The sequence below is a fragment of the Cariama cristata genome, unplaced genomic scaffold (genome assembly GCF_000690535.1).
Source record: "Cariama cristata isolate BGI_N322 unplaced genomic scaffold, ASM69053v1 scaffold13582, whole genome shotgun sequence".
NCBI classification, from domain to species: Eukaryota; Metazoa; Chordata; class Aves; order Cariamiformes; family Cariamidae; genus Cariama; species Cariama cristata.
In genome coordinates this window covers 7860-22882 of record NW_009603310.1, presented here as the reverse complement: position 1 = coordinate 22882, position 15023 = coordinate 7860, and the positions used below count along the sequence as shown (strand labels likewise).

Sequence of the window (15023 nt, the reverse complement as noted above, 5' to 3'; positions counted from 1 at the left end):
CGGCAGGTAACTTGCAGACTTTTTATAGAAGGGCATCCAGAAACTCGGGTTTGGTTTTTTTTTTGTTTTTTTCTCCTGTTTTTCAAGCCCTTCCGAACGGTGCTGGAGGTCGATGTTGCGGGGAGCGGGGCTGCGGGGCCCTGCTCCGGCGGCTGCGGCCAGCGCCCTGGGCTCCCCGTGGCGGTCTCCGATCTTAACTTCTCCTGCGTGCTTTAACACTTTTTGTTGTTGTTTTTGCCGTTTATTCACAATGGTTTATTCTCTCCTTGGCCGAATATTTCTCTTGAAAAGGTGAATAATCAAAAGGGTGAGTCAGTAGGTAGAAGATAATAAAAAAACTAAAGCCTTGAGAGAGAACCTGAAAGCACGTGAAACCCCAGTTGTTAGGTGTAACACGTTTCTGGCTCGTTCTTGGGTAGAAGAATGCTGCTGATAAATTCAGTGTAGAAAACATCAAGGCCTTTGGAATACTTCTGTAAGGAATCAGTTGTGTATTTTATTTATTCAAGGAAGTGATTTTATCATAGTTACAGTTAAAGAAAATACTTGAAATGGTGTTTTATAGTGGAAGAAGAAGGGAAGTTTTGGACAGTTTAAAGTTCTTGGAAGCCCTAGCTTTTCAGCTGGGAACAGGAGAAGGGAAAAAAAAAACGAGGGAAACACGATGCCCGAGAGCAACAGGGAGCTGATGGCAGAGGTTTTCACGACTAGGACTGGAGTGGATACTTGCTAATCCTTCATCATGAGTTAATTTTTACTGAGGAGGAGTGTGGTTATGTTAGTATTAAAGAGTTGATCAAATATAGTCTGTGGAAAAAGTAAGATCACCAAAGGTATTAAACTCTTGAGGGGAAAAAAAAGAGTGTGAAGGAAAGCTTGAGCTCTCACAATTTCCTCCCAATTCAAGTGAAATATAATTTTGTCACAGTTGGGGAAAAAAAAAAGTCACTAATTGCTCAGATGAGTGGTAGATCAGCAGCACCCTTTCTGAAATCACATCAAACCAGACAAGGCTTATTTCACTCCTCTTTTACTGGTTCCCTTAAAAAAAAATAATAATTTGAGCTGTGTGGATTTTATCAGCCTTCCTTGTCGATGACCGCCTTGTCCTACACAATAGTGGATTTTTTCCATCCATTTGCCAGTGATTCAATCTAACCCCCCTGCTGGGTTTACTGCATTCTTCTAACTTATTGGATAACTAGATGCTGAGAGATAACATTCCTGAAATTCGGGGGTGGGGAGATAAAAAAAACAGTAGAAGTCCTATCCCTGGGAAGCCTTTGGAGAGGGTTAAGTGAAGTGCACAAGCAATTGTTGTGGCAGGGCTCTCCGCTCCTCGGTGAATCCTCGTACAGTACGGGGACCGAGCTGGCTGCACCGGGAGGCTGCTTTGCAGAGAAGCCCCACGGTTTCAGACCGTTAAGTTCACGTCGGTGGTAACTGCTCCGGGGGGAGGGCAGTGCGGGGGTTGGGGTAAATGAGGTGCTCTGATTGCAGGCGCTTGGTGCTCCTTCGAGGCTGGGGAGAGGATGTAGCTAGAAATCAAGATGAAGAGTTTCACAGAAGCTGTTGGGTTTTTAAAAGAAACAGTAAATTACACCTTTGTTATTCCAGTTACTACACAATAACCTGCTTCTACTGACTTTTTTGAGATCGGGGAAGCTAGTATCCTCACTTTTTCTAAGGTAGAAGGGAAAAAATAAGGCATAACTCTTCCCTAGTTGTCATGCAGCAAGTCGGTACAAGCTGGGAATTGAATTTATTTGGAGTTCTGAGCCTAGTGCCTTCCTGGCAGACAGGGAAACTGGAAATAAAACTGTGTGACAGTGGAGCGGGAGCAGGTGGGGGCAGGCCTGCTGCCCCCCCCGAGCCCAGGTGCCTTCAGTTTACCCGAGTTTCTTCCTCTGAGGTGGCAACGGGTGCTTAGGACCAGAAAAGTTACCCCTGGAGCTTCTCAGAATTATGAAAATTAGGAGGATGAGTTGTGCTGGAGTTTGGAAAAGGGGACTTTGAATTTAGTGTGGTCTTGCCAGTGGAAAAATAAGAAGGTACTGTCAAGGGAAGGGAGATAAATGATCAGATGCTTTGAAGCAGTTGAAGTTTGAGGACTTGTCTAGGTGTAGGTATCCTGGAATACCTCCTTGGGGGTGGGCAACAGTCTTTCATGCAGATATTTCTACTCCACTTGAAATATTTTGCATGGTCACTGCGGAGGTGCATATTGCAGTGTGAGATGGATGCGCTTACAGAGGAGAAACTGTGGAAGGAAAAGCTTTGTGCTTTCTCAAGTAAAATCTAACGTTATTTTGCAGCACGGGGAAACTGTATAGTTGGGCCTGGGAGGTTGGACTGTTAAAGCCCTAAATGCTAAAGGATTTGGAAAAGAGGTTCTGACGTTTTAGCCTATTCTGTGAAATACCTGTTGGATGGATGGAAATACTTAGGACAGTAGTCAAGTAAAGGCCTCTCAAGTCAGTGTACAGAGTAGTTAGGGAAGCTTCTTGTCTTTTTTTTCAACACCAGTGCTTGCTTTCCCATTTTATCTGCTCAGACTCTTGCAAAGATGAGTTTAAAAACATCCATTCTTGACCTCAGTTGACCCTATTTATTGACCAAGTTCTGAATCATGTACTACTTTTACTTGTCTGCAGACTGGATTTCTCTGTGTATTTTTCCGTAGAGTTAAATCAACTTTAGAGGCATCAGTTTAATGATATTTGGGGTGGGAAATGTATGCTAAAACTATGCTTTTACTCTTGTTTCCTTCACTTGTGGAAGTTGTTTGGGCTGAAGGAGAGGGGGGGAAAAAAAAAGTATTTCATTCTCCCTGTTTAAATATGAGGGATTCAAACAGTTTTGATCATAGCTGTGCTGAGAATAGCTTTCCTCCCTGTTCAAGGGCTTGTAACCCTGAAGTGTACGTGATTAACAGAGTTGCATACATATATATTTGGATTTATTGCTCTGCAGACCATAGCACAACAGGCTTCTGATACTTGAATTTTTTAATTGATCAAGCTTGTTTTATAAAATAAACTTCAATGTGCACTTTCTGTCACTCAACATTAAACAGGTGAAGTTAGATTTGTTGAACATACAGATCGTATCCTTGTTAACCTAATAAATGTCAAGGTTTGCCATATCCTCCCTTACAGAGCTTTTACACTACCCCAAAACAGTAAGTCAACGTGCTTGAGTTGTTGCTTGGACATGCTTCCCCTCCGCCCCGCCGTGTACAGGATATACGCGTGTCTCAGATGTGTGGTTCGGTTACACCTTTAAAATGAAAGCCGCAAGTAGCTCCTCTGCTTGCAGAGTCTTTGGTTCCCTTCGTAAAACAAGGTGGGCTACTAATGTGGAACTGGAGCTGAGCCCTGAGATGAATTACTGGAGATGCAAGACCTGAATAGAAGAGATCCTGTAATACAAAATCTCAATTGTGGCTGAGGTCTGCAGTGTGTCCCGCTGGGTGTGTGGGGGGAGACGTACGTGGTTACTGCACCCTTGGCACCCATCAGAATTGGACCAATTAATGTGAGTTACAGGACATTTCACCTGATGGGGGCTATAAAACATCTGCAGTCCTGCCCGCTTCCCCCTCCGCTGTATGATCCTCAGGTTTTACCTCCTGAACACTCCTGCCTCCCATGCCCCAAACGCTTGCCGGCCTCGAGCTGGGTGCGAGTTTGTTGTTTGAAGGATGACTAGGCTGAGCAAAAACATCCTGTTTTGGTTTAGAATTTCTCTTAACCTTTCTTCCAGTTCTGATATTTCCCTGAATTTTTTTTTTTGTCTGTGTGCAAATTATGTTCAGTCTAATCTGTGGGGTGCTGGTGGAGGAAGGGCAGGAGTGGGACCTGCAGACCAGCTTTGCTTTCCCTCCCCCTCCCTAAAAGCCGCTGAGTTGCGGATGCAGCTAAACAGGGTGTCCTGAGCGGGTCTGAAATGACTTCGTGTGTTTTGCAAGCAGGATTTGTTGCTTTGCTGTCTAATAATCATCAGTCTCAATGTACGCTCGTACCTATGTGGGGTTCTGTAAGTTAAGCATCTTTTCTTTACTGGTGTGGCTTTTTAGAGGTTGTTTTTTATGTGAATGTGCTTTTGAAGTATTTAAAAGCTAATATTGGACTTTTGCTTTTGTCAGCCCGCTTTGGTAGTAATTACTTCCATAATGGCAGAGTGAAAGCCATTTAATAGATCAGTGTACAATTAAGAACTGTTCTGAAGTTCCTGTGTTAACAATCTTTTACGAATTTCTGTGAGATGGTTAACCAAGGATTACAAACTGAAGTACAAATGCAAAACAAGCTTAAGTGATGTTTTGCTCAATGTTACGATACCTTCTCTGTCTTCTTTGGGTCATGTTCCTTTTAAGCTGCTTTTTGCAGGTGCTAGCTGCCTTGCTGCGCTGTTCCCTTTTTACCTTTATAAAGGGTTTTGCGATAAACATATTTCCATTGAGCCTTGTGAGATTCCTTTTATATTATTTTTATTGAAAACAGAACTGAGATGCAGATTTCTTTGGGGCTGCAAATAAATTAGCAGCAAAACAAAGAGCAGGACTTCAGATCGATCTGCGAACTTGATTCCCATGTCTTGTATTGTTAACTTGCAATTCAGGTGAAGTCAGTGATCTTAAGAATAGGAAATACTCAGTCTCAATCTAGCTATTAATAATGTGACTTTCTTTTCTTTTAAGGGAGTCCACAAGACGTCCCAGGTGACGGAGATGGTGAAATGAGTTCCAAAAGGTGCCGCACGGAGGAAACTAAAATCTGTGAGAAATGCTGTGCAGAATTCTTTGATCTATCTGAATTCCTTGAGCATAAGAAAAATTGCACTAAAAATCCACCTGTTCTGATAATGAATGACAGTGAGGGAACAGTACCCCCTGAAAGCTTCTCTGAAGCTTCTCTAGGGAGCTTTCCAAGTGATCGAATGGATAGCAGGACACGCAAGGACATTCAGGCAAAGGGCTGCACTGGCTCTATGGAAAAGAGAGAAGGAAAAATGGATGCTGAATCGGTAGGAGGAATGTACCTTAAAATAGAACCTCCCGTCACACCTGCGGCTCCTGGGCTAAGCTATCTACCAAAATCCAAAGTACCAAACACTAATGTGACTTTGCAGACGATACGTGGCACTAAAGTGGCTGTAAACCAGCGGACCTCCGATGCCATCTCTTCTTCAGCAGCCAGTTTTAATGCTATCCCCATGATTCTGGAGCAGCTCGTGTGTTTGCAGCAGCAGCAACTCCAGCAAATTCAGTTAACGGAGCAAATTCGCATTCAGATTGCCATGATGGCTCCCCATGCCCTGCATCCTTCTATAGCAGCTGCTACCGATCCACTAAAAGCTCTGGGCGCTCACATGTCTCAGCAGCTGTCGGCTGCTGTTGCTTTAATCGGACAAAAAGCTGGAAGCCAGAGCCTATCACTGGAATCCTTGAAGCAAGGAAAACTACCTCATTCTAACACTGGTGTTGCGGCCGCCAGCTCTCTGGCTGCTGGGCTTTCCTCCTCGTTCCCTTTGAAGCCAGAGGCAAGCAGAAGCCTCCCTGGCTCCATTTCTCGGTTCCCGAATCCTTTGCTACCTCAATCCTCCAACTCTGTCATCTTCCAAAATCCACTTTCGGCCGTTTCTTCTGTAATAGATTCCTCAAAGAAGGGGAAGGGAAAACCTCCCAATGTTAGCGTGTCTGAAAGCAAACCGAATGCAGAAGAGCCGTTCTTCAAACACAAGTGTAAATTCTGTGGCAAGGTCTTTGGCAATGACAGTGCCCTGCAGATTCACCTCCGTTCCCACACCGGTGAAAGACCCTACAAGTGTAACATTTGCGGTAACCGCTTTACAACCAAAGGAAACCTTAAAGTGCATTTTCAGCGTCACAAAGACAAATACCCCCACATAAAGATGAATCCTTACCCGGTTCCTGAGCACCTGGACAATGTTCCCACTAGCACTGGAATCCCGTATGGGATGTCTGTGCCACTGGATGAGTCTAACCTAATTGTGGATAGCAAACCTCTCCTAACAACCCTGCCTACCTCTGCAGCCACCAGTGCACCTCAGACCGTCTCCAACCTAGCAGGCATCAAGGAGTCTTTGCCTGGTACGTTCTCAAGTGACCTGCAGTCAAGGCCTTCTCCAGAAAGTGAGGGTGGCTCTTCCTCATCAGGGGCAGTTGGTCATGAATCAGGAACAGAGCAGAGCTTGAGCTCACCACAAGCTGCCTGCAGTGTGAGCATCTTCCATGTAAGTGGGTCAAACGAGCAAGGCTCAGAAACATCGAAGCTTCAGCAACTGGTTGAAAATATCGACAAATCCACTGCTGACCCCAACGAGTGCCTGATCTGTCACAGAGTGCTGAGCTGCCAGAGTTCACTCAAAATGCATTATCGTACTCACACCGGGGAGAGGCCATTCAAGTGTAAAATCTGTGGCCGTGCCTTCTCCACTAAAGGGAACCTTAAAACTCATTATGGCGTACACCGGGCCAATACTCCTTTGAAGATGCAACATTCGTGTCCTATTTGCCAGAAGAAGTTTACAAATGCAGTTGTGTTGCAGCAGCATATCCGCATGCATATGGGGGGACAAATACCCAATACACCAATGCCGGAAAATACCTGTGACAATACTGATGTGGATCCTGCTGTGGCTGAGAAGAATGGAGACATCAATCGCCCAGATGAGACCGTGGAAAGCATAGAGATGGAAGAGGACCTGGACTCTCAGGATGGCCCTAGGAGTTCTTCAAAACCTCCTACTCCGTACGATGCACAGTCAGAATCACCAGCCACGGCAGCTGGCTTCTCTGGTATTGCAGCACTGGAGAATCAAATGAAGATCGTCAACTCTGCTTTGAACTTGCAGCGGCAAAGCAGCTTGAAGTCTAGTGACAATGGCTCAGCAGAAAGTGATGGCATGACAAATGATTCGTCTTCTGTGGCTGGAGATCCAGATTATCAGAACGGCAGGAGTCCTGCTGCCTCCGAGTCTGCATCGCTCCAGGCTCTGTCCCCAGCCAACAGCCAAGCTGAGAGTGTAAGGTCAAAGTCACCTAGCTTCAACAATCAAGAAGATACAGGCACAGGAAATAAATCAGAGGGTCCTGAGAACGCTCCTGCAGAAATGGAAGGGGTCGTCGGTGCTTTGGATTTAACTTACGGCAATATTGGTCGAAAGGTCATTAAAGAAGAACCTGGGTTACACTTTGCAAATGGAGAATATGGTGAGTAATGTGAAATGCTGGCAATAACTTGGAGTGGGGTAGTAGGACTGGAAGAAACCCTTCTCTAAAAGGACTGACGGGACTCAAACCTCCTCAGCTTTCCCCTCTTCCTTCTCTTCCAGTACAAAAAGGGGCACGTGCCCTTGAAAGGTTTCCTGACTGTCAGACTCCTGCTGTCTGACTGGTGCCATCCTCTGCAAGAGGGAGCATAGAGGTCCTTAAATAAATAGAGGTTGTGCACTTACTGTCTTTCATGGGCTCACCCAGTACCCCCCTATAGCTCTTTAAAAGATACATGTTTGTGCTTCGTGGTAAACGGCTTAACCCAAGAACATCGCATTAAAACTATGGAATCTTTTCTGGGGTTTTCAAGCTCTTAGCACCGAGGCTGATGTTGATCTAAATTTGATCAGAAGGTGAGACTTTAACTCCTAAGCTCACCAACAAAATAGGGATGAACTGATTTCTTTCAGAGCATCCTAGCAAGTGTAATAGTAGCCCTACCACGTGGCTTTGAAGGGCTTTGCAGGCATGCTCTTCAGGCACGTGCAGCTCCAAAGGCGGGATCTCTGGTATCTTAGCCAGATGTAAGTTTGGAAGCAGAAGGAACTTGGGATAAATGTTATCTTTGTTTTTTTTCCAGGTCGAAGTAGTATTCCAGCTGCTTTTGTTAGAGCCCCACCAGCCCTCATAAAAATGGAGATGCCCAGCGAGCGTCCCATTAGCACTAGCCATTTCATTGGCCCACCAGCTCTCTCCCCTGGTGTTGCCCCCCTCCTTGTGCCACGACCAAAATTCTGCCGTCCCGCCAAACAGCACATCTGCACTACGTGTGGGAAGAACTTCTCCTCTGCCAGTGCCCTTCAGATTCATGAACGGACCCATACTGGTGAAAAGCCATTTGCCTGCACCATCTGTGGGAGAGCCTTTACAACAAAAGGAAACCTGAAGGTAAGTCATGTCTTATGTTGTGATCCCCTTTGTCGGGGAAAGTCATAACAGAGAGGGAAAGACTATTGCTAATATTTGTTCTGCCTTTGGGGACAATTTTTTTTATTTTATTTATTTTTTTTTTTTTAGTTCCTCAAATGGTTATCTTTGACTTTTCTCTCTCCTTCCTGAGTTTCTTCACACAACTTGCTAAACAGTGTACTGAGATCACCCACAGAAGTCTTTGCTGTTGTCCTTGACTTTCCTTTTTGGATGGTAGGGAAGGCTGAGCCCTTACTAAGCAGATTGTTGTATTTTCCTTTGGATTTGGGCGTGTCAAGACATAAACATTTCATAGACCGAATGCTACAAAGTGATGCCTACAGAATACGTGCATTACACTGCACTACTTGAAACACCATGCAGGATGAGGAGCGATAAAACTGAGAGGATGATCCTGAGATGGCACAAAGTACTTGGGGATTGTTTCTAAGCACTTGCTGAAGAAGTGCTGCCGGTCTGTCCTTATTGTCAGATGAATCCATTTGCCCTGTAAGAGACTCACAGCTCCCTCACTCGCACAGAGGCTTCTCGCTTCCCAGGAGAACCTCTTCACGCTCTTCAGTCCTCTTGCATGAATGCTAATGGAGGGGAAAATACTCTGCAGTTTGTGAACAGTTACTTGCTGGAAGAACTAGCAGTATGTTGGTGGTGTGGAAGCTTGTAGCTTAGGTGTAACCTTTTTTTCAAAATTCCTTGGTGAGCTTTTTTTGCATTAACTAGTGGGTTTTTTCAGTGTAGTCTGTTCACGGCAAATAATGTAGCTTGTATTTTTCGGGGAAGAGAGAGGCATCTTTGCCAACACCACTTACAGTAAGTGTAAAATCACAGTCCTACAAGCACTTCCACAGTAAAATCTAGAGAGCCATGGTGATGTCAGGCAGTAGAACGGCAGTATCTTACATATGTCAGGAAGAGAACAAAAACAAGAACTAGCCAGCTTAAATACTTACCTGAATGCAAATAGAGCATACATGACTTCTTCTGAGCAGCTCGGCTGTAAGCAAAGTAGAACTTGGGTATACCATAAAAGATCAGCAGTATTAACAAAATCTTTACTTTTTTCCCCCTCTGGAAGGTCCATGTAGGAACTCACATGTGGAATAACTCTGCCAGGCGGGGAAGAAGGCTTTCGATTGATAACCCCATGGCTCTGCTGGGGAATGATCCCAAGAAGGTATCTGAAATGTTTCCAAAGGATATAATGCCTCCTTCGGTGAGCATTGACCCCACAGTATGGAATCAGTATGCCGCGGTACTCAGCAATGGCATAGCAATGAAGACTAACGAGATCTCGGTGATCCAGAGCGGTGGCTTACCTACCCTTCCAGTCACCATTGGGGGTGGTTCAGCAATAAATACTGCTACAGTCTCCAAAATAGATGGGACCCAGTCTGGGACTGGTTCTGATACGGAGAAGGCCAGTGGTGCTGCTGCAGACAATGTGCCAAAACACCAGTTCCCTCACTTCATGGAGGAGAACAAAATTGCTGTTAGTTAAAAACTCTAGTGAAGTTGACGTACAGAAAGAACAAATATATATATACACACAAACATATATTTTTAAGAGATTCCACTTCAGCCTCCTATTTTCCTATTGACGTGCAAATGATTTTATGGTTGTCTTTGTAAGAGTTGCCCAGAGTACAATCATGATATTGCTTTGCAAATAGTAAATAATAAAGAATAGGATTTCCTTCTATTTGGAAAGATGCGGGTCTTGCAAAGTAGTTCTTACGTGTGACTTTAATGTGTACAGCCTTACAGAAGTTTCTACAACTTGAAATTCCAAAGGTTAGAATATTTACCTCTTTGTTTAGAGTGAAATACTTGGGGGGGTTTTGAATAGAGTGGAAACAACCTACTGTTGATGGAAAAGCTTCTATTTACTGATGAGAAATGAAAACTATTAATGCGGGTAAATATCCTAGAATGTCTGCCACCCTCTTAGAAATAGTTTTTCTGTTTGGATTTTTGGCTCTGTGTGGCTTCTGAATGTACTTTTTACTATAATGGCTATAAAAACTACAAAAAATTTTTTTTAGTTCCTCTTTTTGCTTCAGAAGTTCTATGAAAAAGAAAGTTGCTGTTTTTCTTTAATCACTGCTCGTAAGGAATTAATTCTCTGTATTGTTGACTGCTGCTTATTTAATACTACTAGTAGGACAGTCCTTCAAGTATAGTGCCAAAACTCCTACTTCCAAAGATGTGCAGTTTTTTCCTAGATGTTTTATTTCAATACCGAGAGCCCCAAACAACCATTGGGTGGGTATGTATATACTTTTTTTTTTTCTCTTGAAAGGGAAGACTTGCCTTGGGAAGTCAGGTCTAAAAGCTCTGCAAGGAATCTCAGGTGACTGTTGCAATTAGGCATGGGAACTGGTTTCCTTAGCAAGAGACTTTTTTATTTTTATTTTTTTTCATTTGGGTAATTTAGAAGATCAGTCTGTGTAAACCTGTATTTAAATATGAAGTATTCATGCTTAGGTTAAATGTTTTGTGGGTTTTTGGATGGCATTCCTACTCTGGTCATTAAGTTTCTTGGTGGTCTGTGAAGTGGCATTCTACCAAAGTGGTAATTAATGATCCATGTGTATTGTATGAAGGTTGCTGGGATAGTCATCTGGATTCTAAGTTATCTACCTCATTTTTTCCTTTTGTAGTTGTAGTGTCTATTTTTCTATTAATGACCACTGTAATGAACTGAGATTCAAGCAGATGCTTCCATGCACTATCTGAAACCAAAACCTGATGTATTAGTGGGAGCACCTGAAGACTTACTGGACTGACCTTTCACTATTCCTCTAACATCTGCTGGAACTGTACGTGTAATGGGATCAAAACCAGACTGGAAAGTGAGCATTTGGTATGGAAGGACTGAACGATGGAAGGAAGTCTAGTTGTTGACTGCAGGAAATCTTCAAGTCCAGTCTCCGTTGTGGAAGGCTCCAAAAATGCAGATTACCAAAAGTTTGTGTAATGTTGTTGCACCTGATTCTTGCTTATGATCTCTGTATGCCAAGTTGTGCCTTTCCTGCTGGACTTGTAAGTAAGAACATACCAGTACCTGTTTACACTGTAAAATGGATATTGTTACATAGACCATGCAAAAGGCATCCCAGTTGTCAAGTTTCTGCATTGTGAATGTATGACTTTTAAGAACTCTGTAGTTTTGAGTATCTACTGATGCATTTCTGTTGACATTTTGAGAATAAATTTTGGGATGGCTTTTTCACACTCAGTGCTTAAATTTTTCTGGCAAAGCATTTGTCTTCTGAAGAGCAAGTTCAGTAGGCAGCATGCTGTCTCACTCCAGTGACTTTAAATCCATCATCTGGGGTTATGTTTTAGTTTGTTACTTAAAACAACAAACTAGGTAGCAGTGGAGGAGTCTCTAGATCAGTTTCTTAGGAACAGCTGGGGTTTGATACAGGAATTGGTACTTGCCAGGGATGTTGATTCCTACATTAAATAGAATGACAGTTAATATGTGCAGCAAGTCCTGTACTGCGATCACCCCAGAAAGGGAAAGGAATACTAAGTTATCAAATTGCCAGTGCCTAAAAATGCTGGCTGCATAGAAAAATTAAAAATAACTTCCCCTAAAGAGCAAAGGAGAACAGAGTTCTGAAAACAGCCCTGTTATAATTGAGAAGTGTTGAGATTCGGATACAACCTAAACTAGCAAATATACTTTGCACTTGGGAGGTAACAGAGAAAAATGGTGCAGAACCAGTGTGCTCTTAAGGTGCACCCTTCCAACATCGGTGCTGCCTGATCATGATGCCCCTTGCACAAGGCTCATGCTTGGGAGCAGAAAGAAAGGCAGAAAGGAAACACTTGCTCTCTAGGCTCTATCACAAGCTCTGGAGGAATGAAAAAAGAGGTGGGGAGAGCGGGACAGGATCAGGTGAGAGGTGGTCCAGGAAGGTTGGCGAAATAAACAGGAGCAGAAGGAAAGGTAACAACACATGGCAGATGTGCAGGAAGGTAGAAAGCATACAACACTTAACTAGTCTGCACAGAGCATGCGGTTGTTTAAGAGCAGCACTAGAGTTGCAGGAGACAAAATATTTGGTGCAAGAGAAGCCCTGAACCTTCTCTGCTTGGAGAAACCAAGGGATTATAATCTGAACCACAATGGATAAGAAGTATAGCAAGAGGTCTCTCAGTGGTGATAAGTAAAAATAAAGTAGACACTCGTGCTAGTGTGGATACTGTTCTCAACCACTGAGCTTATAACCTGCTTTGAGAGCAATATTGCTCTAGGTGTTTGGATGGGCTTGCTGCCAGAGCTGCTGCTATGTCCCTTCAAACTTTGGGCTGGATTTCTGGCTGGTTCCTCACACTGGTGGTGCTGGGCACCCCATGCAGGATGAGCTGCCCGTGCAGCACTAGGGACAATGTGGTGTGAAAAAGGAGGTGTTGGGTTTACAAGAGAGCTGGATCACATCTAAAGACCTGCCCAAACTGGGAAATCTGCTCTCCAGTATGGGCCAACCATGGGTATTGTGGAAAAAGCAGCCTGGCTTCAAAAGCACCTGTGATAACAAGCCTTCTCTCTGCTGATAGCTTGATACCAATTGGTATCGTGATGTCATGACAATATGTCAGCAGCAGGCAGAAACAAGCAGTTTTGCTAGAGGAAGCCAACAAAACCTGCTGACCTGGGGTTTGCACCTTGGTGGTGTCTGTTGATGTCTCCTCATCCAAACAGCTCCTGAGGTTTGGGGTCTCTTTTAAATGTAGAATCTGAGCCTGTCCCATGAGGGCTGAGCTCACGTTACAGCTTTGCCTCCAAAGGTGCTAAGCTGTGGGGCTCTGACAGCCTTTTCATGGCCATCTATAAGAATGTAAGTATGTATTTAGACCCCTGCTGCTTTTAACTGTGTTGGTCAATAGATTGGAAATTAAGGGGAGATGAGGAGGGAGGAGTTTATTAAAGCATGAGCTCTGGTCTAGAAATAAAATGTCAGGAAACTGCTGGGAAACAAGGACAACAAGAGGTTTTGGCAAGTAGTTGTATGATATTCTGCAGCATAGGGTTGCTTGGGAGAATCGGGTAGATGCAGCTCTGGCCTGCCTTGGCTGGGCAGACAGCAGTGAAAATGGAACTGTGACCTGGCACAGAAGTCCCTGCAAGGCTCTCCAGGCCGCGGTGTCAAGCTCTCGCCATGCCCAAAGCTGTATCTCACAGTTCAGTGACAAGGCAGCTCCAGGCTGGAGCGTAGCAGGATCCCTCACTAAGCCGCTGTGGGCAAGTCATGGATCTTATCACAAAACCTGAAGAACGGGTAGGACCTATCGGACCAGTGTCCCCACAGCAGAAAGCAGGCTGTGCCATAGGGATATTTCTGCTGGAGGCAGGTGCGGGGGGTAGTCCATGTTTCCAAAGCAAGCAGGACTGGGAATTAGCTGCTCTCCCATGTGCAAGAGCTGAACCAACACCTTCTGAAACTCAGCGTGGTGGAACTCACTGCGCTGGCAAGTGTGTACAGTTCACAGTAACATTGCATCTTAACAATTAAAAAAGACAGCTGATTCTCTTCTTCCCTGTGTTGATGTAAATTAGGAACAAGTTTACTGAAGCTAATATAACTACAGTGGTGTGAGAGCAGAAGTGAGCATGGTATGTGCGCTGTCTCTGCTCATTAGCCTCTCTTTGTTATTGCTTGCTTTGCTCATCGCATAGAGGATTTGCCCAGGCTGTTGCTTTTGTGTAAGTTGCATATTTACTTGCATGAGCTAAGGTAAAGGCTGGCTTACTTAAAATGTTAAATTTGAACTTAAAAGTTTATTGCTTTAAAAAAAAAAAAGAAAAAAGTGGGTTAGGTTTACCTTAATGTATTAGCTCTATTCCTCTAAAGAAATATTCCTCTTGACCTCCTCTTTCTGTTCAAAACTTTCCAAAAAGTCAATGGGAACTTTGAGGAGTGAGTTTTTCTGAAAGTTTTTTTTGTAATCGGCTCTCTGGGTTGAGCTTAGTGAGGCTGATTGCCTTTGCAACAGCTGGCAGCAAGGAGGTGGGAGCCTTCCTGGGGCTGCTGATAAATACAATGTGGAGCAAGGTGTGAATGACCATTGAGCTTCGATCCGCAGAGGGGAAAGGGCCTGGCTGAGGTGTTTGAGCTGATGGGGTGGCAGACGGAGGCTGAAACAAAGGAAAAGGGATGAGTATTGCATTGATTTTTTTATTTTTCTTGTTGAAAGGCATTGTGCTTACTGCAGGGTTTGCACTACATTTGGAATCAGAAAAGGTGATGGCTTCTGTTGGCAAAATAACAGCTTAGGCAGAAAGCCTTCTTAGTGTTTGTGTGGTCCCGTGAGGTTACTGCTACAGTGCTGAGGTTTTCCTCAGGCTTTTTTTGTGTTGTGTGCTCAGATGAGAGGGCTCTTCTCTGCGTGCACTTCCCATAGCCTCCCCGCTCACGCTCACTGGTGAGTGCTCTACATTAGCGTTGTGTGGGTGAGCACTGGGCTCGCGTATGTTTGACTTCAGCTCACATTTATCACTGACCTAGAAAAGCGTCTGTCATTGCACAGCCACAGCAGGACAGGAAACATGACTCGGAAGCCCAGAAAAGAACCGTCAATTACACACTCCTGCCCACTATCATATTATCTATTTCATTGTCATATCTTCTATTTTCTGCGCTTTGAGTTAATTGCTTATAAAGGGTAGTGAGCTTTGCAACATTTTGATTGCTGTTAATACCACTGATACTTGAAGCTGATTTATTGGAAAGCATGCTTTTTAATGCCTGTTATAACTGAATCATGTGCTGGACATCCTAGC

The 15023-nt window shown here is 44.1% G+C and overlaps 1 protein-coding gene across 1 annotated transcript; it reads left to right on the top strand.

The window, feature by feature from the left end:
- Positions 1-4702: 4702 nt before the first annotated feature.
- SALL4 (spalt-like transcription factor 4) lies at positions 4703-11464 on the top strand (the record flags this gene model as incomplete). The annotated part of the gene is made up of 3 exons (XM_009695134.1): positions 4703-7237; positions 7881-8188; positions 9306-11464. Coding segments are annotated over 3 exons (3266 nt in total), but the record flags the coding sequence as incomplete, so codon positions are not given.
- Between the last annotated feature and the right edge of the window lie 3559 nt (positions 11465-15023).